The sequence below is a fragment of the Marmota monax genome, unplaced genomic scaffold, assembly GCF_021218885.2.
Source record: "Marmota monax isolate L192 unplaced genomic scaffold, Marmota_monax_Labrador192_F-V1.1 WCK01_AAM20220418_F8-fsc00008, whole genome shotgun sequence".
NCBI lineage: Eukaryota > Metazoa > Chordata > Mammalia > Rodentia > Sciuridae > Marmota > Marmota monax.
Window position 1 is genome coordinate 20224136 of NW_026694432.1, and position 26537 is coordinate 20250672.

Genomic DNA, 26537 nt, shown 5'->3' on the forward strand with positions numbered 1-26537 from the left:
ATACCCAAAGCTTTTTAGTGCGGGACTGACTGTGGCCCCCATTTGGTCTCACTGACTAAAGGGTAGCTCTCAGTGTGCTGGAGCTTCTGGAGAGCCTGGCTCCGCTTAGGACCTGAAGCACAGTGGCCAGTGACTGACTGACTGCAGGAGTAAGTGGCTGCACACATCTGAGCCCAGGAGTAAGGTGGCCTCCACAGGGGCGTGCATGATGCCACAGGGGGAGATTCAAGGCATCCTCTGGGCAGTCAGGGCTCAATGTAGCCTGATAACTTAAGATCATCAGAGTCCAATAGACCTGGTTTGAGTCCCAGCTCCACTACCTGCCAGCTTTGTGACCACAAGCTGATAATCTGACCTCCAAGTATCATTTTTCTACAGATAATTCTCTTCCCCATTTTTTAAAAATTTCCCTTCTATCTATCTATCTATCTGTCTATCCATCCATCCATCCATCCATTTATTTATTAATTTAAACTGGGGATCAAACTCAGAGGTGCTCTACCACACTTTTTATTTTTTATTTTGAGTCAGGGTTTTACTAGTTGCCACAGCTGGTCTCTAACTTGTGATCCTCCTGCCTCAGCCTCCCAAGTTGCTGAGATTGCAGGCATGCACCACCATACCAGGCTTCCTTCCATTTATTTGATTAATTAGATGCATACATATTGCAATGTGTGCTAATCTTGGTGTGCAGTTCAGAGAAACTTTATAATGCCTACATCCATGTCTGCCACCCAGATCAAAATAAAGGACATCTATGTACCACCCGGGTGCCCTTCCTAGTTTGTACACCATACTCCCCTGGAGTAATCTCTCTTCTGATGTCTGTCATCATTAATTGGTTTTACCTGTTCTTGAACTTCATATAAATGGAATCATACAGTAGGTACTCTTTTGTGTCTGGCTTCTTTTGCTTGGCATATTTGTGAGATTTCTCTTTGTTATTGCATATACCAGCGGCTTGTTCTTTCTGTTGCCGTTCCATATTGCTTCAGATGAATGCGGCACAGTTGGCACATTCTCCTGTGGATAGGCATTTGAGTTGCTTCCTTTTTTGACAATTATGAAGAAAGCTGCTCCGAGTATCCTTATACTCCATAGGGTTTTTGTGAGAATTAAATGAGATAATCGATTATAGTAAAGTATTTAATACTGAATCATGACTCAGAGCAGGTGCTCAGGAAAATTTCCCCCAGGTTTTTTTTTTCCCCCAGAGAAAGGAGGAAAACAATCCAAATACTATGTAAGTATTAAAGAAAAAAAGCAAGTCATATCCCTTTCATTTCCCTGCCCCTGAGGCTGAGCGCTCTTACTGTTTGTGTCTAACTGGGCTTTTCTCTACAGTGGTGTGAACTTCTTTATAATAATAATAAAAAAGTAGTTGGCATAAAAACTAGCATGTTGTCCATACTCTTTTTTAAATATATTTTTAATTGGCACATATGATTGTACATATTTAGGGGAACAGAGTGACATTTCAGTACATGTAGTCAACATATCTTGATCAGAGTAATTGGCATACCTGGCACCTCACTTATCATTTCTTTGTGTTGGGAACATTCAAAATCCTCTCTACTAGTTACTTTGAAATATTTAGTTAGTTGTTGTCAACCGTAGGTACCCTCCCGTGCTGTGGAGCGCTGGACTTCTCCCCTCTGGTCTGTACCTCTGTACCCGATTTCCATCCTTTCGGCATCTCCCCCTTCTCCTGACCTTTCCAGGCTCTGGTAGCCACTGTTCTACTCTTGACTTCCGTGAACTCAACTTTTTAATTTCTATGTCCGAATTCTTTTTGAAACTGATTTTTAAAATTAAATCTGATTTTTTAAAGAGTTCCCTTATTTGCATCAAGGGAACAGCTTCTGGAGGGAGAGGCTGGGATGAGCCTGGGAACCAGTCACTGGGGGCCTTCCACCCCAGGCTGGCTGCTCTCTCAGGCTTTCCTCCATGTGGAACCCAGGGTTGGGTTTCCAGAGACCTGGCAGCAAGTCCTGGCTGTATTGCTCTCTCTGTGTGTATTCTTGGGCCTCAATGCCTTGAGCTTTGTTCTCATCATTAATGTCATAGAACCCATACCCACCTTAGATGTCACAAGGTTTAAATGAGCTAAGTGGATATGAAAACACAAAGCAAGTTGGAAAGCAATGCATGTGCACTAGTTATCAGGTAAAATCATGGGCTTCCAGATTTGGAGGAGACTTCAGAAGTGAACCAGCCCCATCGTCTTAGATGTGAGGAAACAGTAGCTCACGGAAGGCCACAAAACTGACAAATAATAGAACCAGAACTAGACCAAGGGGTTCTGACTCTGGGAGTCTGTGCTGCTACCCCCTCCTGGATGAGAGTTCCCTGGAGGCCTCCAGTCTTTGGGCCCCAGTTTATCTCTTTTTTTTTTTTTTGAGAATTTTTAATATTTTTTAGTTTTCGGTGGACACAACATCTTTGTTTGTATGTGGTGCTGAGGATCGAACCCAGGCCGCACGCATGCCAGGTGAGCGCGCTACCACTTGAGCCACATCCCCAGCCCCGGGCCCCAGTTTGTCTCTGATCCACTCCTTTCTTATTCTGCTTGGGAGAAAGGGTGCTTTAGGAAATGCTCAAGTCTGAGGTTGGGGATGTAGCTCAGTGGCAGAATCTTTGCCTAGTATCCACGAGGCCCTGGGTTCCAGCCCCATTTACACACACACACACACACACACACACACGAAAATGTCCAAGGCTCCAGTCTCCCTACCATACTCCACCTCCCTTGTTCCTGCCTAAGGCCACTGGGTGCTTACAGCTTCAGACAGTGAGATGTGCCCAGCACCCTCTGGTCTAAGAAGGCAGAGAAGCAGGAGGGCAGGATGGAGGAGTGGGTTCCTGGGGAGGGGGGTGCTGTCCTATAGACCTCAGTACCTTCCGTGTCCTCGCTATTCCCCTGAACCTGTGCCTAGGCTCGCACCCCACCCTCCAGAAGTCAAGCTAGGGCCCTGCTTCCTTTCTTCTCAGGCACCACCACAGTCCTGGATTTGAGAAGTTTCTTGGATTTCTGATTCAGTATTTGGATATTCTGAGCCGTTGCCCTCACAGCTTCTCCAAGAGAATAGAGAAGGTTTCCCAGATCTTTTGAGGCTGAGTCAAGAATCTGGAAACAAATTAGAACAAATTATATTCTGTGTTTTCATAATTATGTCAAAATGAATCCTTTTGTTATGAATAACTAAAAAGAACAACAACAACAAAAAAATCTGGAAATAGACCTGACTGGGGTGGATGGGGCCTGGGCCTCACTCACCTGCTCTGTCCCAGGAAGCATTTGGCACAGGGAAGTTTACATAGCACAGGCCCAGGTGGGCCCTCCTCTCCCGGTGTTTAATCACTGTACTCTGTACCAGGTACATGGCAGCAGAAATGGCTCCCAGTGCCCCAGGTCTCACCCCCTCTTGGAGCTGCAGCCCATTATGGAAGTGCCAAGGCAGTGATAGTCAGGGAGCCAGGCAAGGCGCGCTTGGGAGTGCCCTGTTGGCCCAGGGCGGGGTCCCGGGAGAGCCCTGGTATCTGCTCTCAGGGTGAGGTCCTGGAGTGACACATGTTGTAGTGGCAGTGAGTGGTGATGAGAAAGTCCTGCACTGGGAGAGGGAGGCGCCACCCCCTCATGCTTTAGCCCTGGCCTTACCTGCTCCTCCTGGGCTCTCTGCCTTCATCACCTCTGAGGAAACATTACCAATTTTAAAGGAGGCCCCTGAGGTCCGGAGAGGTCAACTAATTTACTAGGAAAGCAGTGAAGCTGGATGACCTTGAATACTGGGAAGTCAGAGTAAAAGAGTCACTTGAGGTTATCTAGTCTCCTCTCTCCATTATATGCCTGAGCAGACCCAAGGCCCCAATGTCACTTACTGAAAGCCACTTACTGAAAGCGTTAGGGCAGCGCAGCGTAGGGACTGGTATTCAGGAAGTGTTCTTTCCGTTCCACCACCAGAAGCTGTCATGGTTACCATGCTGAGGCCTCATCTGCTCCTGTGGGCATTCTGAGACTGCCCTGCTTCTGTCCACCTTTGGAGCATTGAGAAGGTCATCACCCAGATCATTTTCCCAGAGGTACAGATGAGGAACTGTTGAGAAAATGCCCTGGAGGGTCAGCGCTGACTGGCTCTTGAAGCAACTTCCTGGGCCTGAATCCAGCTTGGCCCCACCACTTACTAGCTAGGTCGCCTCAAGCACCTCCCCTCTTTGAGCCTCAGTTTCCTCATCTGTGATATGGGTGTGACAGTGCCTAGCTCACTGGGTAGTTGTGAAGACTAAGAAGCCCTCCACAACATGGGCTATCATTATCCCCCACATCCCAATCTCACAAGTGAGCTGGGTGGCTGAGCTGATGAGATCAAGCTGCCCAAGTTCCAGATCCTCTGTGTTCCTGCCCAGTGGTGGCTGCTTCCCCATTTTTGGCTGCCCCAGGCATCTGCCCTGTCCTGCCGCAGGGAGGCATGCACAGCCTGCCTCTGCACCCTGTGCAGGATCACACAATGGGCCCTATGCAGGCCCAGCAGCCAGCACCCAGCCAGGCGGAAGCAGGCGCCAACAAAGGCTTCCTTATCTCCTTCTTGGGCTCTGTGCACTTGCTTCGGCGGGGCGGACTGGCAGGCAGCCCCTTACCCTGCTTGGGACCCTTAGCCCTCTGTGGTCCACTCGTCACTCAGGGGCTCCTAGCCTCCAGCCCTGGACTTCTTCTAGAACCTGTTCCCTGAGGCTGAACCTGTTCCCTCGCAGTTACCAGGCCTGGCGTGAGGACAGAGTGTGGCCTCTGGAGTCAAGCATTCCTGAGATCCAATACCAGTTTGGTTGCTTACTGCCTGTGTATCATTTGAGCAAGTTCTTTAAGCTGAGCCTGTTTCTCCACTGGAAAATAGAAACAGTAATGTCTGCTGCATGGCACTGCTGAGGCTTAGAGAGAAAGCACAAGGCCTGGTGATGATTCCCCCCACCCCCATGGTGGTATATGGCCAGAGACATGCACTGTGTCCCCAAGGCAGTACACACAGGTGCTAAGCAGAGGCCTGCAGGCAAGATCCAGGCCTGAGAGGTGCTGCCAACAGGGCCCCATACCCCTTTGCTGGGGTCCTAGATAGCTCCTGCTTCTTTCCTTACAGGGCACACACAGAACCAGGGCCTGTTGATACTGCTCTGGGTCTTACATGGGCCAGGGGTAAAGAGATCTGGCAGTGGACCCTGGCTTCCTGCTCCCCACACTTCCCAGTTGGTCCAGCAACAGAAAAGGTAGAGAGCTGCTGGCAGCATGGCTGAGGACTATGGCTCTGCAGTCAGAAAGACCAGGTTGTGAGGCCTGGGGTAAGTCCTTTTTCCACTCCCTGCCTCAGTTTTTCAGCAGGAGAATTAGGAAGTTGACAATCAGAGGGCTGTGAGGAAAATCATGAGATTAAGATATATAGAAATTCTTCCTGAGAACCAGTTTTGATGTAGATCCTTGTGAGTGGTGGGAGTCCCAGCTTTGTTACCACTTTGCTGTGTGACCTTGGCCAAGTTCCTGACCCTCTCTGGGCTTCACTTTTGCATCTGTGAAATAGATTGGATGGTCTTGGAGGATGCTGCCTCTTCTAATTTCCCCGGCCTTCTTGCTGCCCCTCTTCTGCCCTAGGAGAGGCTATGAGTCTTGCGCCCTCCTGGTTTGGGACCAAGGCCTGCTGCTGGTCATGTCCTCATCACTTCTCTGCAGTGTCCTCTAAAGGGCAGCCTTCTCTGAGCATGCTCAGCTTTCCCATCCACTCAGTACATCTCCTGCCTCCTAGAAGCATGAGCGACAAACTGTCCCCAGTGTGGGGGAGAGGAGGCAGGGAGAGGCCCTCCCAGCATGCACTGTGTCCCTGAGCCCCAGGAAGGTGGCTCAGCCAGCTGGATTGTCTTTGGAAGAAGCATGTGGGAGACTTTTAGGATGTCACCTGAAGATGGGTACCTCAGCGCTGCCAGCCTGCCTCAGGGACCCTGCTGCCCAGGGCTTCAGGGAATTTGCATGTGCACGGGAGCATTCAGCTTTTACAGAGCCTGGTCACACCCACAGCTCTTGTGACCTGTACTCACAGTCTCTGTGAGGAAGTTTTACAGATTTTACAGATGATAAGGAACATGTTTTATGGGTCTCAAAGGGCTTCTGCTTCCCTCATTTCCCCTGGAGACTCAGTCTGAAACCAAGATCACAGGGTCAGGGTGCCAAGCTCTGCTTCTGCAGGGCCTTTGTGTGTGACTCGGCTCTCCTGGCCTTTGGCTACTTCTCTGGCAGCTGTGTCCTGAAGCCAATAGGCTGTCTGCAGGACTGAGTTGGGAGGACGCAGAGACAGTACCCTTGGCTGAGTGCTTTCTTTGGCTCCAGCTTGAGATACATAACGATTCCCCCTGGTACTAGGGACAGAACCCAGGGGTGTTCTACCACTGATCTACATCCCCAACCTTTTTAATTTTTTAATTTTAAGATAGGGTCTGGCTAAGTTTCTGAAGCTGGCCTTGAACTTGTGATCCTCCTACCTCAGCCTCCAGAGTAGCCGGGATTATAGGCATGTGCCACTATGTCTGGCTAAGGCATATAAGTTTATTAGTTGCTCAAAACAGCCCTTGGCTTTTTTGTTGTTGTTGTTGTTGTTGTTGTTCTGTTTTGTTTTTGTAGACTTATCTTTTTGTTGTTGTTTAATTATTGGTGCATAGTACTTACACATTATAGTGGGATTCCTTGTGACATGCTTACACAAACTTAGTATAATCTGGTCAGTTTCATTCCCTGGTCTCTCCTCTTGCCCTCCTCTCATCTCTCCCCTGGAATCCCTTCCTCTCTTGCACTGTTCTCCTTTCTGTTTTCATGAGATCCTTCTTTCCTCTCTAGCTTCTATATATGAGAGAAAACATAAGACCCTTGACTTTCTGTGTCTAGCTTGTTTCCCTTAATCTGATGTTCTCCGATTCCATCTGTTTTCCTGCAGATGACATGGTTTCATTCTTCATTGCTCCATTGTGTAAATATACCACATTTTCTTATCCATTCATTGTTTTTTTTATTTGTTTTTTTTTTTGGTACTGGGGATTGAATTTAAGGACACTCGACCACTGAGCCACATCCCCAACCCTGTTTTGTAGTTTATTTAGAGACAGGGTCTCACTGAGTTGTTTAGCGCCTCGTTTTTTGCTGAGGATGGCTTTGAACTCGCAATCCTCCTGCCTTAGCCTCCTGAACTGCTGGGATTACAGGCATGCGCCTGGCTCCATTCATTGTTGATGGACCTCTATGCTGGCTCTCTAACTTGGCTGTTGTAAATTGTGCTGCTATAAACCTGGGTGTGCATGTATCACTATAGTATGTTGACTTTTTAATTCTTTGGGTAAATACTGAGGAGTGGTGTGGCTGGATATGGTGGTTCCAGGCCTGGTTTTCTGAGAAACCTCCACACTGATTTCCACAGTGTCTGCTGGTTTACAGTCCCACCAGCAGTGTATGAGTTCCCTCTCCCCTGTATCCTCTCCAGCATTTATCATTATTTGTATTCTTGATGATTGCCATTCTAACTGGAATAGGATGAGATCTCACTGTAGACTTGATTTGCATTTCCCTGATTGTTAGAGATGTTGAACATTTTTTTCATATATTTGTTGGCTATTTTATACACCTTTTGGGAAGTGTCTATTTAGTTCATTTACCTATTTATTGATGGGGTGCTTTTTTGTGTGGTAAGTTTTGTATTGTTTTGTTTTATTTTTTTGTACTGGGGATTGAACCTAGGGGGCACTTTATCGCTGAGCTATATCTCCAGTACTTTGTATTTTTTTAAATTTGAGACCAGGTCTTACGAAGTTGAGCCCAAACTTGGGATCCTCCTACCTCAGTCTCCTGAATTGCTGGGTTTACAGGCCTGCACCACATGCCTGGCTTGGTGTTACATTTTTGAGTTCTTTATGTATTCTGAGTATTAATCCTCTGCTAGAGGAAGCTCTGATGAAGATTTTTCTCTCATTCTGTAGGATCTCTCTTCATGCTTTAATTACAGAACGGCCCCTTGAGATGGAAATGGTTGAGCCCCCCTCCCCACTTTCAGATGAAGACAGTGAGAGTCAGAGGTTGAATACCTGCCAAGGAGCCATGGCTGATTGGTGGCAGGAGACCAGGCTGCCTGGTTCACAGCCTGTGCGGCCTCTTAACCATGGAGCCCTCCTGCTTCCCTGACTGGTAGCTGAGTCTGGGTTGAAACTCTGGACAGATCCCTGAGCTGACTTTCTCCTGGTTCTTCTGGATGCCCCCTTCCCAGCCATCTTCCTCAGCATCTCCCAGCTTGAATGTGGGGTCCCTGTCCCTGTGCCTTAGGCCTCAGAGAGCTGGATACCCAGCCCTAAACAGAAGCTGTCCCTGGGCCCTCACCTCAGCAGGGTCTGGCTGTAGGGTGGGCTGCTCCCCCAGTGTGTGCCAGGCAGAGAGTGACCTCTGCTCCAACAGAAGGCCACCCCCTGCTTTTGCATCCCATCCATGCTATGTTGAACCCATCAGGTAGGTGGCAGCCACACTAGGCTACAGAGTATGCCAAGCCCTGGAAGGTGGGCATGCCATGCCCCCTGCAGAACAGAGACGCTCCTTGACCTCCCACTTCCATCCAAGGTGCCGTTATCTACTCCTTTCTTGATTTTTTTGAGGGGAGAGCAGAGTTGGGGATCCACCTGAGGGCCTTGCACATTCTAGGTAAGCACTCTGCCACTGAGCTGCTGTTATACCCACAGCCCCTGCGTCTTCCTCGAAAGCACAGCTGTCAGCTGGGTGCCGTGATACACACCGCAATCCTGGCTACTCAGATGGGCATCTTGGCAAAATCTGTTTCAAAATTAAAAACAAAAACAAACAAACAAAAAACTGTCAATGATGGCCATACTTCTCTGGGTGGGTGGCTGGCTTTTGCTTTCTCCAGCCCTCTTCTGTGTCCCAGCGACCCTGTGCTGTGGGGCATTTCTTTTCCCAGTGTAAGAGGAATAAACTGAGCTCAGGACAGTACAGTGATCTGCCGTAGGCCACAGAGAGGTTGACCTTCCAACCAGAGCCGAAGCCAGCTCCCTGTTGGCAGGCCAGGGTTCCTTACCCTGCCCTGCCCTGCTGTCTTGCTGTGGCACCACCGCTGTCCTGGGCCCAGATGCCGCACTTGTTGGCAGAGACAGAGGCGGTAAGTGTTACGGGGCCTGGCTTTGTCCGAAAGCAGAGCTCCTCCATCAGATGCCAGAGCTGGAGAGGTTCTCAAAAGGCCCTGGGGCAGGAGAAACTGAGGCCCAAGATCTCCTGATCCCCTGCCTGGGCTTAACTCAGGCTCCTCCTCCATCCCCTCCTTTTCTTTTTTTTTTTTTTTGATGGTGCTGGGGATGGAACCCAGGTCCTCGTACATGCTAGGCAAGTGTGCTATCCCCTGAACTATACCTCCAGACTTTAAAAAAATTTTATTTTGAGACAGGGTCTCACTAAATTGCCCAGGCTGGCTTTGAACTTACAATCCTCCTGCCTCAGCTCCTAGAGTAGCTGGGAATACAGGTGTGCATCGCTGCTCCTAGCCCATTCCCCCTCTGAATGTAGCTCTCTGGTCTCCGGAAGCTTCTGGAGGTTGGAGGGGAAGGCTCCCCACACCACAGGTATCGTGCAGGAGGCAGTGCCAGCCATCCCTGGGGCCTAGACTTAATGGCTGGGTGGCTGGACAGCTCTGCCCCACCCCAGGATGAGAAGCCTGGATGGCCAGTGCCATCTCCCTTGACTCTCTCCCTGAGGTGCCTGGTCAATTCCGCCTGGTTCTTCAGGTTGATTAGAAATCCACCCCCAGCATCCCCACAGTGTATGTAAGACCTTTTACCATCTGGCCGTAGGCGAGCACTGGACTGGGAGTCGGCAGTACTGGAACTGTGACCTGCCTCCACTGCTACCCATGTGATCATGGGTCTCTGGACCTCTCTGAACTTCTGTTTCCTTGTCTACTATCCACTGTCCAGGCTCGTTGTGAGGACCAGAGCAAAGACTGCTTTTTGACCATCTAGGTAATGACTTCCTCTCCAGCTTTCGCTGCCTTTTGCTCCTGGTAGAACTCCTCTTCCTCTACTTGCCGTTCCTTGTCCTGCCTTGCCGGATGCTTGTGCTTTACCTGCAAGGCCTTCACAGTGCCTCCCCGACTCTTACCTCCTTCATGGTGAGGGCCAGTTCTTCTGGAGTTTAGCACCAACATGCCTGCCATCAAATGCTGGAGAGTAAGAGAGCAGGAATTCAACCCTCAAGTAGTAGTGCAGGCTCAACAAGCAAGTCTCAGGCCCCACCATGTGCTCTGTGCTCTGTGCTCTGTGCTGGAGAGTCAGAGATGAACAGCACAGGTCTCCCCTTGCTTGTAGGTAGGAACCTGCCTGTGGTCTGGAAGGGGAGACAAAGCAGCCCACTGTGCAGTGCAGCCAGACTCTCAGTAGAGCCACGTGTCAGTTCTGCAGGACTCTGGGGACAAGATGTTAGTGACTCAGCCCAACAGGATCTCGTGCTCTGTGCTTTTCTACCTGTGGTCTCATGTGACCCCTCACTATAACCTCAGATGGTGATGAGGCAAGAGATAATCATCTATTCATCAGATATCAAGTGTGGGCTTATTGCACACCAGGCACAAATCTAGGTGCCAGGAACACATCAGTGATGGGGACTGAACCCACCCTCACTCAGCTTGGTTCTTGGTGGGAATCGTCAGCAAGTACTGTCTGGAAGTATGAGCGCCATAGGAAAGGTAAACAGGGTGAGGGAACAGAGAGGGTAAGGAAGACCTCCCTGAAGAGGTGACCTTGAGTAGGGACTTGAAGAGAGGGAGGGAGCCTGGCAAAGAGTGTTTCAGACAGAGGGAGCAGCAAATGCAAAGGTCCTGAGGTGGAGTCTCATATATGCTCAAGGAAAAGCAAGAAGGCCAGGAGAGCTGGCAGGGGAATGGGTGGAGATTGAAGTGTGAGGTGGAAGTCTCTGGAAGGGTTCATCCCTCCCTTTCAAAAGTACATCCTACCTCTGAAAAGGTTCATTCTTGGCTGGTGTAGCAAGAGCCTGGGGTCTAGAGCGGATGCAGGAGGGGATCTATAGTGCTATTGCATTGGGCTAGGCGAGTGGTCCCGTGACTCAGGTCCGGCCTTAGCAGAGGAGATGGGAAGGAGGCCGAGTGGGCACACATCTGGAAGGAGGGGCCAGCACGTTTTGTCCATGTTTGGAGTGAAGTGAGAAAGGCAGAAAGGAGTCAGGGTGATCCCAGGGTTGGGGAACAGGTAAATGAGAATCATTTAGGAGGAGCAGGTTTGGGGACAGGTAAATGAGAATCACCTTGGGTCTTCACCACCCTGTAAGTAGATCCTCCCATGCCCTTCTTTACACCCCTCCAGGAAGTTCCTTATCCTCTTGGTCTGCCAAACTTTGTCCTCTGAGAGTCACCAAGATGCCCACAATGAGGAGTGGTTGACACCCCTGCTTCGTCACTTCCAGACCCTGAAAAGCAGGTAATAGACCTCGAAAAACGGATTGAGCTGCGAGGGACAGAAGGGTCCAGTTGCCTCCCTGAGGTTGCTGATCCTTTTCCCCCACCCAACCAATGCCATCTGAATCTTGTTCTTCTATGCAACCCTCAGCCAAATAGCACTTGAGAATCGGATGTTGTGCCAGGCACAGTGGCACATGCCTGTAATCCTTGTACCTTGGGAGACCAAGGCAGGAGAATCACAAGTTTGCGGCTGACCTTAGCAACTTAGCGAGACCTTATCTCAAAATAAAAAACAAAAAGGGCTGGGGATGTGGCTCAGTGGAGAGCATCCTGGGTTCAATCCCCAGGGCCAACCAAAAAGAAAAAGAGAAAAGAAAAAAATGGGATGTCATCACTGGGGTTTTTTCTATGTAGTTGTCCTAGAAATTGGAGGAATTCTTTGTGCTGCTTTCTGCTACCTCTCTATTTCCCACCATTCTATCCAAATATGATATTTCAAGCAGTTCAAGTTATATGTAATAGAGTTAATACGTGTAAGCTAACTGACTTCAACTGGAAGGACGCTGGGAACAAGTATTTTGTATGCCTGATTTTAGTTTTCTCCTAAATTCGCATTTTGCACACAATACTCTATCCCCCACCCAAAAGAAGAGAAAAATTAGCTTTCCTGTGGCTGTAAAGTTTCTAGAAATGGACCCTCTCTTCTTTTTCTTCCCCCTGTCTCACAACTCAGGTGTGGGACAAACTGGCATTGGAACTCCCAATATGTCTTGAGAGCATCTTGAGAGGCATAGACAGGCAATGACAGGTGGGCACAGGAGGGCAAGCCCCACTAGGAAGCCACACACCAAGGCCACCCATGTTCTTTTCCAGCCCCGGCGTTCTGTTTTTACTTCCCCCACACTCCAAGGTTGAAATCTGGGAAGCCCAAAATGGCCCCCTTCGCTGAGAATGTCATTTAGATTTTTCTAATGCCAGTAGTGCCATTGGGTTAGGTGACAGTGGAGATACACCAGAAGCCAAAATTTTACTGCCAGTGACACATGCAAGGCCTGCACGGGGCTCCTAGTGGAGGATGTTGGGGTGTGAGAAACCTGCTTCTGCCCCAATGCACTAAGGCCACTGAGTTTTTATGGCGCAGGCAAGGCAGCATCTACAGAGGTAGCTTCTACAGGGGTGGCAGGGGTGGAGAGTGGAGGGACAGGGTCAGCATTGTGTCAGGTGGCTCTGAAACAGTGCTGTGTAGCCCTGGCGGTGCATCCTTGGGGCAAGTAGTGGCCATCCTCTGACCTTCTCCTTGTGTGTCTTAAAACAGGGAGAATAAAAGTACCTACTGAATTAGGGGTGTTGAGAGAAATTAAATGAGATGCTGTGGTCGAATGCTTAGAGCAGTCTGTGCCCCACAGAAGCAGTTTGACCATTTACATGTAATTTTTAAAAATATTTTTTAGTTGTTGATGGGTCTTTATTTTATTTATTTATTAAGTTGTTTTTTTTTTTAAATATTTATTGTTTTTAGTTCTCGGCGGACACAATATCTTTGTTTGTATGTGGTGCTGAGGATCGAACCCGGGCCGCACGCATGCCAGGCGAGCGCACTACCACTTGAGCCATATCCCCAGCCCCTATTTTATTTATTTTTATGTGGTGCTGAGAATCTAACCCAGTGCCTCACACATGCTAGGTGAATGCTCCACCACTGAGCCACAATCCCAGCCCACTTGTAATTTTTAATGTTCTTTTTAACTGATACATAGTTATCAAAATTATATACATTAGGAGCTGAGGATCTCACTCCATGGGAGAGCACTTGCCTAGCATGTGTGAGGCCCTAGATCTGATCCCCCAACACTGCAAAAAGAGAAAAAAAAAATCATACATTATTAGTGGGGTCATGTGATTATTTCAAAATGTGTACATTGTATAATGTTTAAATTGGATGAAACATCTCTTCAAACATTTATCATTTCTCTATGGTGAAAACTTCCATTTACACATGATTTTATTTATTTAGTTTTTTTTAATATTTATTTTTTTAGTTGTAGTTGGACACAATACCTTTATTTTATTTATTCATTGTTACATGGTACTGAGAATCGAACCCAGGGCCTCGCACGTGCTAGGCAAATGCTCTACCACTGAGCCACAACCCCAGCCCTATTTAGTGTTTTTGTTGTTGTTGTTTTTTAATGTGGTGCTGGAGATCGAACCAGGGCCTCACGCCTTCTAGGGATGCGCTCTACCACTGAGCCCCAGCCCCAGCCCTATACATGATTTTAAAACTAGAGATGCAGAAAAGTTTGAAACTTAACAGTGTAGATTGGCATGGAACCTGGGATAATGAGTTTAGGGAAGCGGGGGAGAAGCACCAGGAAATATTTCTCCTACTGAAAAGCACTTATATATTGTTGGGGAATTTTTTTTTTTTTTCAAATGACCACAGGTTCTATTTAAAATCATCAAAGCAAAGCCAGGCGTGATGGCTCACACCTGTAATCCCAACAACTTGGATGGCTGAAGCCGTTAGATAGAAAGTTCAAGGTCAGCCCCAGTACCACAAAATGAATTGAGAGATAGATAGGAGATCACCAAAGCAACATATTTCCATTTTGAAAGTCAAACCAGGGCGTATCACATGGTCATTTATCAGGGGCCCAGTCCAGCCCTGAGCATCAGGAGCTAGAGGTCCTACCCCACCTGTCCCAAGTAAAGCCCATTCCCTGAGCTTCCCCTATCCAGGTAACCTCCCTGCTGGCTGCTGAAGCCCTCTCTCTTGCCAGGCACTGTTGCTGCCTGTTGTTATGTCTCCTGTCAACACATGCTGTTTACTGCTGTCCTGGTCCCTGTCCCTCCCCTCCCCCTGTGTGAGTCATCCTCCACCTCACTGCGGGGGCAGAGAATCTGCAGAGTGGAATTCATTCAATATGGATTCATGGAGAGCCCGGACTTCAAAACATGCTGCTCAGTGTGGAGTGAGATGGAGTGGGGGCTACGAAATGGGTCTTTGAGCCCCAGGGCAGTAGAGCCTCACTGCATTCTTGGTCAGGCTTGGGCCCAGCCCAAAGGTTGTAGGACTTTTGAGTCCTGTAGTGTCTGCCTGCTTCCGGACCATGTGCCAGCAGCTCCCTCTGTCCAGCCTCATTTCCCAGCAGGCTGTAGGCCCCAGCAGCCTCTGGTGGCTTTTGAGGTTCACTCTCTGTTCATTTGTCCACAGTCTTGCCCCATCCTCGAGACCAAGCTTTAGCCCCACATCCTTTAGGAAGTGCCCATCATTCCCTTAAACCACATATCCTGGGTGTCACCTTTGCAGGGCCCAGAGCTGTGTGTCTGGTGCCTCACAGACCTGAGAGCTAACGACAGAGCATCCAGTTCTTCAGCCTGGAGGTGCAGGGAAGGCTTCCCAGAGGAGGCTGACTGTCTTTTGAGAAGAGGACAGGAGTTTAAGATGAAGTTTCCCACTGTATGCTCAGAGATGGGGTTGGGAAACTTCCGGTAACTGGAGTAGAAGGGTTGATGGAGACAGGAGGATAAAAAGAGAGGGACTATAAATTGGGAGGGAGCTTGTCCCCACTGCTAAAGTTCTTATCCCTGGGATCTTTGAGCACAATAATCTGTCCTCTGGAACAGCCTCTCTTGCTAGGCCACAGATGACTCCTGGCTGCCTCACTCTGCTTATATTCTGGGGCTGCCCAGCCCCCTCTGACCTGCCATGGTGCTTTTGTCCTTCCTTGTCTGTTATCAGCCATCTCTGCCACTTCACAGTGTACAAGGTGCTTCTATGCCCAATGCTTGATTCTCACTTGCTGGCACACAAGAAAAATGGCGTAAGGATTTGCCCAAAGTCCATAGCTACTGAAGGAAAGAGCCGGGTACCTGGCTCTGGCCCCCAGCCCAGCCTTCTTTTCTCCAGGCCTTGGGTGCCCAGCATTGCTGTTTGTGTGTTCAGGGAACCTATTAGCTCTTCCCCATCAAGGCCTGATGTTCCTGGAGGGTGGGACCCTGTCTCCCTAGCTAAGTAGGACTCCCTGAAATGTGAATTGACATAAGCAAGAAACAGAGGCACTCTCTAGAAGAATGTTGGGAAAGGCACAGAGATTGACTGGGGACGGGGAGCCATTCCTGCCCAGGTACTCGGAACAGATTTATTTATGGCTGTTTCTGTGGGGGAGGCATATTGCAGACTTGAATCTCTTCCTGTTGATCCTGACAGGCTTAGTTTTCACTGCAGCAGCATGGCACGAGGAACTGGCAATTAGGAGCCCTGGGTTCTCATTATGACTGCCCTTCCCAGCTAGGAGCCTTGGGCAAGTCACCTCACCTCTCTGACCCTCAGTTTTCTCACCTGTCACCTGGGGTCAGTGTCTAAGGTAAAACAAGAGGAGGTGTGAAAGGGCCCAGCCCAGATTCCTGCCTCAGCATCTCTCCCTCCCTCCCTCCCCCGTGCTGGAGAGTATGTCTCACAGAGGGACACAACACGTGCAGTGCTACTGAGTGGCCATTATGGGTTTACATTTTTAAAAAAATGTTATTCGTTGAGTTACTGCTGTGGGCTAGGAGTTCTAATTAAATGATCTCAGTGACACTTCCAGCCACTCTAGAGGTGGCATCATCGTCCCAATTACAGACAGCAAATGAGACCAGACACGTGTCCCAGGTATTGTGCTCAGTGCTTTAAAATAATCCTTTCATCTCATCTTCACAACAGCCCTCATGTTCGGATTTGGCGAAGGCTTGGGGAAGCCAACCTGCCTTCCTGTTTGATTTCTTTCCTTGTTTTTCATTAATTCATCACACATATATCCATTTGTATGTGATGGCTACTGTGTGCTAGGCTTTTTAGAGGATACCAACCCAGCCCTTCCCCTGGCCTCCACCCCACGTGTGTGTGTGTGTGTGTGTGTGTGTGTTATTAGGAACTGAACCCAGAGCCTGGTACATGATAAGCAAGTGTTCTACCACTGAGTTACATCCCCAGCCCTTTTTAAAATTTTATTTTGAGACAGGGGCTGCTAACTTGCCCAAATTGACCTTGAACTTGAGATCATCCTCCTTCCTCAGTCCCAAGTAGCTGGGATTATAGGTGTGTGCCACCATGCCAACTAACCCTTCTCTTCAGGCATACTTCTATTGATTCTTCAAAGCCCAATTCAAACAGCCCCTACTCTGGGAACACCACCTACTCTTTCTTTAACAACAATATGCACTCTTGAAAGCACACAGTCATCCCTTTATATCTAACAAATAAGTTTGATCTCAGTCTACAAAGAGTTGATGCCTACTCCATGCTAGAAGCTGGATACCCAGATAACACTAGAAAGTTTCCACCCTTGGGGAGCTTATAGCCCATATAGCAATAGGTCATATTATATTCATGTTATTCTCAGATTTTGAAGAAGATGACCTAGTCACCACTTTTGCTAACATCGAATTGCAATGTTGGTTGGCATTTTTTTTACCGTTATTATCTCTTCTGGTGCTCCAGACACCCCCTGAAGTCAGTTTTTGCACAGGTGGGGAAACTGACTACCCAACTAGTTGGTGGCTACACCCTGACTTGGAGCTCAATTTGCTGGAGGTGGGAACACAGGGCAGGATGGCTAATGCCACGTGTCTGTCTCCTCTCAAGTCTGGCTGGGAACCTGCTGAGGTAGTGGCTGAGTCACTTCCAATCTAGTTTATCTTTCTCCCTGTCTCACAGCCGGGCTTGGTGGGGGAAGAATCAACAGTCTGATAATTCCCACCTGCTTCCCTAAGAGTTGTTAGAAAAGACTAACCCCTCCCCGCTCAGTTAACTCTAGAAGCTTCAGGTGGGGTGAGCTTCACAGGTGGAAGAACTGTACCTGACCCCAAGAGAGGAAGGGGAGAAGGGGGGAGATGTCCCTGGAGAAGGGCTCATGGAAAGAAATGGCTACCCTGGACTTCTGGGAACCGCTTTGTGTGTCTAGTGCTGGGTGGACACTTCCCTTGGAAACAAAATAAGACTAAATCTAGGGATAATGTAGCGAGTGGCTAAATTAATAAGACTCCAGAGCCAGTCTGACTGGGTTTTGGATGCCAGCAGTCACCTGTGTGATGCTGAGCAGGTTGTTTAACTTTTCTGAGCCTTCATTTCCTTACTTTAAAATTGAGACCTCCTGGAGCATTAGGAGCTGACGAATTTAAAAAATATCGGTGTGTCCTACTATAAACTGTAGAGTGCTGAGCTTTCATTGTGAGGTATTATCTTTCATTGCTGTAGTTGAGACTGGTTGCTGGGGCAGTTGAAGAGGGAGTTAAAGAAATGGAATCACTGTACAACTAGGAATCCCTTGGGACCTGGCCGAGTTGCAGCCCCAGAGCAGTCCCCAGGCCTGGAAGTAGGGCGGCAGAGCCCCCAGCCTGCACCTCGGTCCCTGATGACCTGGTACTCTGGTGGGCCTCAGAGACCCCTCTTCCCAGAACTCCCTTCTAACTTCCCAGGCCAGGGGAGTGTTGTGAGAAGTGGAATCTGGGGTATCTGGTCACCCTGGCAACTGACAGTGACCTGGGGCAGCCTTGCCTGCTCCACTGTGCCAGTCCAAGCAGATGAGGATGATCTGAGAGATGTAGATAAAACATTTTCCTGGTGAAGGGCAGAGCAGCTGCAGAGGTGCCAGGAGCCCCTGCCAACCCAGGTTTGGCGATGTGTCTGCCAGTATGCCCGTGTGTGTGTGTGTGTGTGTGTGTTTTCAAACTACCACCTATATTTCCTGATCAGCCTCTTCTCTTCAACGGGAGGCCAGCCTTGAACTTGACTAAGGGTTTGTCCCAGGGCTGGGTGATGCTGAATTCCACACCTTCTCACCTCCTTGCTCTGGGAGGACAGAATGTCTGGAAGGAGGCCGTGTGGCTTTGATGGATCACTGGACTTGCAACGTCACAGCTCTCATGGTGGAACTGGTCGTGTGACAACGGACAGGTCACTGACTCTCTTCGAGTCTCCATTTCTCTATCCACGTAATGGAGAATTAAATGAGGTCCGTTCCAGCTCTCATGTCTCTGGATCTGATTCTAACTGCCTCTGCCCAGTCCCGATTCCATCCTGGTGATGTCACCATTGTCATGAGTTTGAGTGTTAGAGAAGTTTTGCCTCATTTCTTGGCCTCCTGGGATCTTGCCTCAATACTGGGCCTTTGTCAGGCTATAGGGACCCCAGCCATTCTCTGTTGCCCCTTCACCATACCTGGAGTCAGCAAGCTTCCTGTGCTTTGAGGAGACTTTTCAGGCGTGCAGAGTGGGAACATTGGTGGAATCAGGGCCTTGGGAGAAAGCAAGCTAGAACAGGCCCCCATGCGCTCCTCACTTCTCAGAGCCTGAAGGAGCCTCCTCCTCCTGACGGGATCCACTCTCCCCCAGCCCTGTTAGGCTTTCCAGTAATGTGCCGCCCATCACGGGCCAGGAGCCAAGAGTGGATCCAGACTTCCCCCGCCGCCTGGCCCTGGCCCTGCCCCTGCCCTAGGCCCAGAGCACTGATGAGGGCCCAGAGCTCCTGCTGGTCACTGGGAGGCAGGACGAAACAGAAGACTGAGGAGGCTGCTCCAGGAACAGGGCTCCAGCCCCAGTTCCCTGGGAACCGGCTTACGCAGAAGAAAGTGCTCTGTCTCCTGGTCGGGAGGTCTGGGAGCCAGTCCTGGGTGGCCTAGCAGGGAATGTCCTGCCTCCTCTCAGAGCTCCAGCTCCTCATCTGTCCTGTGGGAATGCCAGCTGTCTATTTACCTGGGTTGGCAGTCCCATGGCCTGGAAAAGCATGGCGATCCCCATGAGCTTCCTATGAGGTGCAGAGCCTGAGGAGCCACTGCACTGTCCCAAGTGTCCAGCCCCGCCCAGTTCAGAAAGAATACTGGTGCTTCAGCAGAGGGCTAATTAGCGTCCAGCTCCAGGGCTGAGATACCAAATGTGGGGTGGTGCTCCTCCCGCAGACGTCGGGAAGCCACACTACCTCACGGAGCCCACTTCGTCCTCTGCAAAATGGGGACAGTACCTACTCCACAAGGCTGTTGTGAGAGCCAAGTGGGATGGCACTTGCCAAGCTCCCGGCACAGCGCTGGGTTGTAGGACACCTCCAGGAACATGAGCATCCCTGTGTTTCTGCTCTTGGCTTCGTTTACACGCCTTCTCGGCCCCAGGCCGGAGCTGTGGGCTTCCAGCTCACTCTCTGGTATTTCCTAGGCCAGGAAAGCTCTGTGGATTGAACCTATGGATGGCCCAGGGGGTGAGAGGCATTTTCTGAGCTTTCTTTGCTAGGCGGAGTTAGAAGCTGTCATCTGCCTGTCCTGGGCTGTCTCTTTAGACTCTGTCTCCTCCTGAGGCAGCTGTAGGTTCCCCTTCTAGGGCTAAGCCTGGGAGACTTGAGGAGGGTCAGCTGGCTGGAGCAGGACTTCTGGCCTGGGAAAGCTGGTCTCTGGCCTGTGCCTGCAGGAACTACTCCCCTAAGCCCCATATCAGTCAGCTTTCTGTCATTATAATGAAATACCTGAGATAATTAACTTATAAAGAGAAAATGTTTGTTTTGACTCACAGTTTTGGAGGTTTTAGTCCATGATTGATTGGCCCTTGCTTTAGGCCTGTGACATCATGGCAGGAACACATGGCAGAGAAAAACCACTTCGATCACCAGCCAGGGAATAGAAAACAAGGAGAGGACTGGGGGTTCCACAGTCCCCTTTGGGGCAGACCCCCATGACCTAGGCTTCCTCTGGGCCCTACCTCTTAAAGATTTCTCCACCTCTCAATAGTGCCACCCTTTAAAACATGGGCCTTTAAGGGACATTTAAGATCCAACTGTAGCAACCCCCAGGCCTTCCTGTCTCCCCTTGAGGGCAGCACATGTTGTGGGTAGGGTGCCATGGTCCTCCACTATTTCTGCTGGGGCTCTCTGGCTTCAGTGGATGCTGGGGTGAGAGGAACCTGGGTGAATTGCATTGAAAGTTATGAGAGAAGAAAGTGCCAGGGAAAGACTCTTGCCCTGACCTGGGCAGCCAGGTGGTCAGAGAACGCTTTCTGGCAGAGAAGTCACCAGCACATGGTGCCAGCCACACAGGAGGGGTGGAGGTGCAGGAAAGGTGTCTAGAGAGAGGAAATAAACTCGGCAGAGGTCTGCAGGCAAGAGAATGTGGCTATTCGGGCTAATGACAAGGACTTCGGCGAGGCTGAAACGGAAGGTTGACTGTAGGGAGAAGGAAGGGGACCCAGGGCAAGACGGGTCGGCAGAGGCAGTGCTGAACATTTGGGCTTTACCCTGTACAGCAAGACAGACTGGGACCAGCGTGACCTAGCCCTCCCCTGTGTATCAGCTGGCTGAACTCTGGGTGTTATCAGTGGACTTTAAAGACTGGGGGACTTTCAACACAAAAGATGACTTTTGATTAGGTCTGTTTTGAAATGAAGAAAATGCACAAGGTAGTTTTGAGGTCCCCTCCCAACCTAGGATGGAGACATATCTTTTCCCAGCACATTCTGAGTGTCTCCTGGGAACTTGGCACCATGCTGGGGTGCTGGGCCTGGGTAGTGTTTTCACTTGAGCCTTGACTTGTGGCTGTGTTAGCATTACCTGCTCAGTGACTGAGAGGAGCAGGGACTTCAATTCCCACTCCTTCCCAAGGAACTCAGGGCAGTGAGAACAGAGGCCTGGCTAGACAGGTTCTCTGGAATCATGTGGGTATGTCTCAGCCCTCTGCATTTTCAAATCAGCAGATATTTGTTCAACATCTACTGTGTCCTCAGTCCTGGGCAAATAATAATGAGCAGATAGGAAATCTGCCTGCTCAGAGGTTCCTGGCTATGAAGGGGAGGGAGTGAGCTTTCTCCTTGAGCACAGGAGGGTCATACCCTCAGTTGACCAAGCGGGCCATGGGGGTTAGAGGACCCTACATGCAGATGGATGCCCAGGTCTTCTTCACCCACCACCCTACCCCAAAACAAAACAGTCAAATAAAACCAAATAACTCAGGGAATTTGAAGCTCTGGACAAGCCTGGCATTGAGAGAGGCCCTTTCTGGTGGGGATTTTTACTACCTCTGAGATCTGGGTTTGGACCCCAAGATGGACCACAAAAAAGTAACATGTGCTGCTAGGACCAGCTTGGGGGAATGGTTGGTGGGTCCCGGGCAAAGGGACATATGGAGTCTTCATGGGACAGAAGGCTAGGAGAACTTGAATTTCAGAAATATAGTTTGATGGGAGCCTGGGGGTCAGACCTGGATTCCCTCTTGGTTCCACTACTTATTTGCCCTGTGACTTTGAGCAAATCCCTTCTTCTTTCTGAGCCTCAGCTTTCCCATCTTTAGAATGGGTAGGATTGGGCTTTAGAATAGTGACTCAGATTAATCTCACAAGCTGAAACTAACCGATCCCTGCTGACTTCTTGGAGCCTGTCTCCAGCTGCCACCTGGCCTTCGAAGGAGAGCATGCCTGCCTCCTGCAAGGCTGGGATCGGAGCTCACTGCATGTGCTCTGTGGGTTTGCAGACCCCAGGCTGCAATGTCCCTGAGTTCCTTCCTGCACCGAAGTTTTGATTCTTCTGTGCTTTTTTTCTGTCTCCTATGTGCCACTTCACCCTCTATTGTTTGCCTTTGGCTTAAATATCTCCATGACAGAGAACTCGCCGCCTTCCCTCAGACAGAATTGTTAGATTGCTATTCTTTGTGTGAAGCTCATGTCTGTCTGCCTCTCCGTCTGGAAAGATGCCATGGGTTCAGAAGGAGTTTATGGCCTTAGATACAGGGCACCTTAGTAATCAATTTATTGTTACTGCCTTCTGGAGGCATGCAGAATTTCTGCTTTTTAATATTATACGACAGTGACAGAGAAAGCTTGGGAATATCCTCTGAGAAAAGCACTTTGAAAACATGGTCACTGCTTTTATACTGCAACCCTGTGAAGCTGGTATTGTCCCTTCCATCCTACAGGCCAGGAAGCCGAGGCTCAGAGTTAACAGAGCGGCCTTCTGAGACCAAGCCTGAGCACCTCTCGCCAGCTGCCCTCCTGGTCCCCAGCCCTGTCCCCAACCTTCTGTTCTGGCTCCCCCGAAAGCCCACGGCCTCCCGTTCTCTCGCCCCCCGCAGGTTTCCATGTGATCCCCACCATCTCCAGCATCGTCCCAGAGAGCTGCCTGCTGATCGTGGTGGGGCTGCTGGTGGGGGGCCTGATCAAGGGCGTGGGCGAGAAGCCCCCCTTCCTGCAGTCAGACGTCTTCTTCCTCTTCCTGCTGCCGCCCATCATCCTGGACGCGGGCTACTTCCTGCCACTGCGGCAGTTCACAGAGAACCTGGGCACCATCCTGATCTTCGCCGTGGTGGGCACGCTGTGGAACGCCTTCTTCCTGGGCGGCCTCATGTACGCCGTGTGCCTGGTGGGCGGTGAGCAGATCAACAACATCGGCCTCCTCGACACCCTGCTCTTTGGCAGCATCATCTCGGCTGTGGACCCAGTGGCCGTGCTGGCCGTCTTCGAGGAGATCCACATCAATGAGCTGCTGCACATCCTTGTCTTCGGGGAGTCCCTGCTCAATGACGCCGTCACTGTGGTGAGGGGGCCAGGGGCGCTGCACACAGGGCACAGGCCCCAATCCAGGTCCAGGAGCCTGTCCCTCTCCCGCCCACTAAAACCAATGCTAAAAACAGCCAAGTCACTTGGTGCTTGCTGTGCACCAGGCGCCATGCTGAGCACTTTGACAGGGATCCTCTCATTTCATCCTCAGGACAACCTGAGGAGAGCTGAACCGTTCTCATTTTACAGAGGAAGAAACAGCCTCAAAGAAGTTAAATAGCTTGCTAGAATGTCATAGAACCAGTTTGTGCTTGAACCAGGTCTGTCTCACTCCAGATTTCTTGCTTTATGAGGTCAGCGTGCTCCCTCCTTATAGTTTGATGTGATCTTGGCTAAAGTGCTTGTCTTCCTTGTGCCTCAGGTTCCTCTTTACGGCCCATTTCATCTCCAAGGGGCCTTTCAGCTCTTACATAGGCTACTTAAGTTAGAATTTGTTATGTGCAGAGTTTTGGGGTAGAGATTGTGGAAAAGGGTCAAACCTGCAGAAGATGATAAGTGAAATGGATTAGCCTCTTGCTTGCTATGTGTCCTTAAGCAAGTGACACTACCTCTCTGGACCTCACCTTAGATAGAAGAAAATTGATTTTCTCCCAGGGTCTAGTGAGGACAGGCACCCAACTCAGGAACTTCACACACACTCCCAGCCAGTTTCCTCACACCCCAGGAAACAGGAATGTGTGTGCACACATTCATGATCCCCTCCTAAGCTGGACCCCTCAAAGAGGAACTGCTCATATAGGAAAACACACACACACTCCCTGTGCCCCCAGCCTCTCAGGAAGCAACACCGCAGATGGTGATAATAGAGGTCCAAGTGCTGCCTGTCTAGATGTATACTGCCTCTTCTGATCTGCACAGTAACTCCATGAGATTGGCACTATTATTATCCCAGTTTTTCTAGATGAAGAACCAGGCACTGAGAGGTCACATTCACTGATAAGTGATGCAGCCAGGGCTCATGTCTGCACAGTCTAGAGCAGAGCCCAAGCATGGAACTCTGCCCCTCTGCCTTTCTGTGTGCCACTGACAGTAAAGAGGACCTTGCCCTCTATGTCTCGCCCCTTTGTTCCAGGTGGTAGACCATGAGGACCCTAGTCCCTGTAGCCCTGTAGTCCCTACAGGCCAGGAGTGAGCTGAGGTAGCCCAGGGCTAGGGTGCACCTGCTGACAAGCCTATCTGCTGCTGGTGCCCACCCTGTCTCCCAGACAGCTGTGGTCCAAGCAGCAAGAGACCTGGCCAGTACCCAACATCTGCCCTTCTTTCTCTGGGCATGAGTGTGTGTGTCCTGTTTCCCAGACAATAAGGCTGCTCCTGAGCTGCCTGGCATCAGATCTGTGCCCTTGTGCAGGTCACTCCCCATGTCCCACATCTCCTGCCTCCAGACACTGCACAGGTGCTGAGAGCTTTGGAGAGTTCCCTCTCATGGATTCTCAGGCCCTGTACCCCTTCCCACCAGGCCTGTAAACTCTCTGGCTCGTTCCTGGCAGCGCCATCTAGAACTGATAGAACCGGGCTCATGTGGGCCTGGGAGCCTCTGTGCCAGCCCCTAGGAAAGTGAAACTTCAAAGCTGAACCTCCTGGGGAGGCATCAGCCTACAGCCATCAGGGAAGGAGTCCTGGGCCCAGTCCTGCAGCTCCTGGGCTGGGGCCCTCTGGCCTGTTGTTTCACCTCTGAGCCTCAAGTTTCATTCCTTGGCATGCCTCCTCAGAAGTTGTTGAGTATCCTCTAGGATAAAGACTGTTCAAAGGACTTTACAGTGTATGAAGTGCCATTTACACATCCAACAATAGTGTTAGAGGCCATCTATTTCCCTGATGCCTTAGAGAACCTCCAATTCCACAGCATCTGAACCCAGGGAGCTTGTTAATAGAGATTTCTCAGTCTTGCCCAGAGTGTCCAAATCAGGTATGGCCTGGCCAGGTATCTATTCAGAGCTTGAGAAATCTATTCTGAGCCAGCACAGTGGCACATGCCTGTCATTTCAGCAACTCAAAAGGCTGAAGCCAGAATGATCATCAGTTTGAGGCCAGCCTCAGAAACTTAGCAAGATCCTGTCTCAATATAAAAAGGATATAATTGAGTATAAAGTACCCTTGGGTTCAATCCCCACTGCCGAAAAGAAAAGAAATCCTGTTCCCTGCTTTGCCCTAAAAGGGACACTGAAATCCAGAGAGAAGTGAGATTTGTGCAAGGTCAAACAGTGAGGGAGAAGGCATAACCAGACCAGTGGCCACTAACACTGCCTGTGAACTGGCACTTCTCAGCACTTAACCTTTACTAACTCACTAAATCCTCATGGCCGCCCATTTCAAGCTCATTTTATAGATGGGAAACTAAAGCTCAGGGAGATGGAGGGCTGGGCCTGTGCACACAGCAAGGGAGCAGCAGGGCCGTTTGATTGGCTCTGGCTCAGAACCAGCGTGGCATGCTGTGGGCCCCTCTGGCCCCTAGTCATGGTTGGCACTAGGGTTTCTCTGCTACCATGTGGCTTCTTGTGGCCATGGTCCACTCAAGGGATGGAATCACCCCGGGTGGACCCCCAGGGAGCCGTGGGCCCACCCTGCTCTCCTGCCCACCAGCCTGCACGTCCTCCCCAGGTCCTGTATCACCTCTTTGAGGAGTTTGCCAACTATGACCACGTGGGCATTGTGGACATCGTCCTCGGCTTCCTGAGCTTCTTCGTGGTGGCCCTGGGCGGGGTGTTTGTAGGCGTGGTCTACGGGGTCATCGCAGCCTTCACCTCCCGATTCACCTCCCACATCCGGGTCATCGAGCCGCTCTTCGTCTTCCTCTACAGCTATATGGCCTACCTGTCAGCCGAGCTCTTCCACCTGTCGGGGATCATGGCGTGAGTCTGGGCACAGCAGGCTGTGAGCTTGATAGGCAAAGTCACCAGTGTGCAGGGTCATGAGGGAGCTCCCCAGGACTCGGCCTCCAGCCTCCAGGCATGAGACACAAGCTCCAGGCTCCAGGACTGCTTGGTAGCCATTTAAATGACCAAGGTCATCAGAGGCTTCCTAGAAGAAGAGCACTTCTGTGGGCTCTGTGGGATTCAGGAAGCTGGAGAGGGCATTCCTGACTGGAAGTAGATGAGGCAGGAGCAGCCTGTGTTCCAGTTAACCCAGGGTTCAGGAGCGCAGACCCGGGCTGCCCTCAGGAGCACTGAGCCCAAACTCCTGGAATGTCTCAGCCCTCCGCTTCCTCCCTGTGTCTTCAAAGGGAGTCCCATAGTTGGAGCTGGACACAGGCTCTCATGCACCCCTCCCCTCAGTGGCCCCAGTCAGGGGCTTACCAGGCCTGAGTGGTGGAGGTCCGGATGCCTCCATGTTGAAGGAGGGAACGAGCTGTGGAGAGGCAGTGAGGAGCACAGGGGCTCCCTGGGAGAAAAACAGAAGTAGCTCGGTGGTGCCCGTCTGGAGTCCCAACAACTCAGGAGCCTGAGGCAGGAGGAGCACAAGTTCCAGACCAACCTCAGCAACTTTGTGAGA

At 50.3% G+C, this 26537-nt stretch overlaps 1 protein-coding gene across 1 annotated transcript in view; it reads left to right on the forward strand.

The window, feature by feature from the left end:
• Nucleotides 1-26537, forward strand: part of Slc9a1 (solute carrier family 9 member A1) — a 55925-nt gene that overhangs the window by 20125 nt on the left and 9263 nt on the right. Inside the window, exons 2-3 of the mRNA XM_046469152.2 lie at nucleotides 22565-23025; nucleotides 25647-25897. Coding sequence (XP_046325108.1) covers nucleotides 22565-23025; nucleotides 25647-25897 — 712 coding nt within the window. The remainder of the gene's footprint in view (nucleotides 1-22564; nucleotides 23026-25646; nucleotides 25898-26537) is intronic.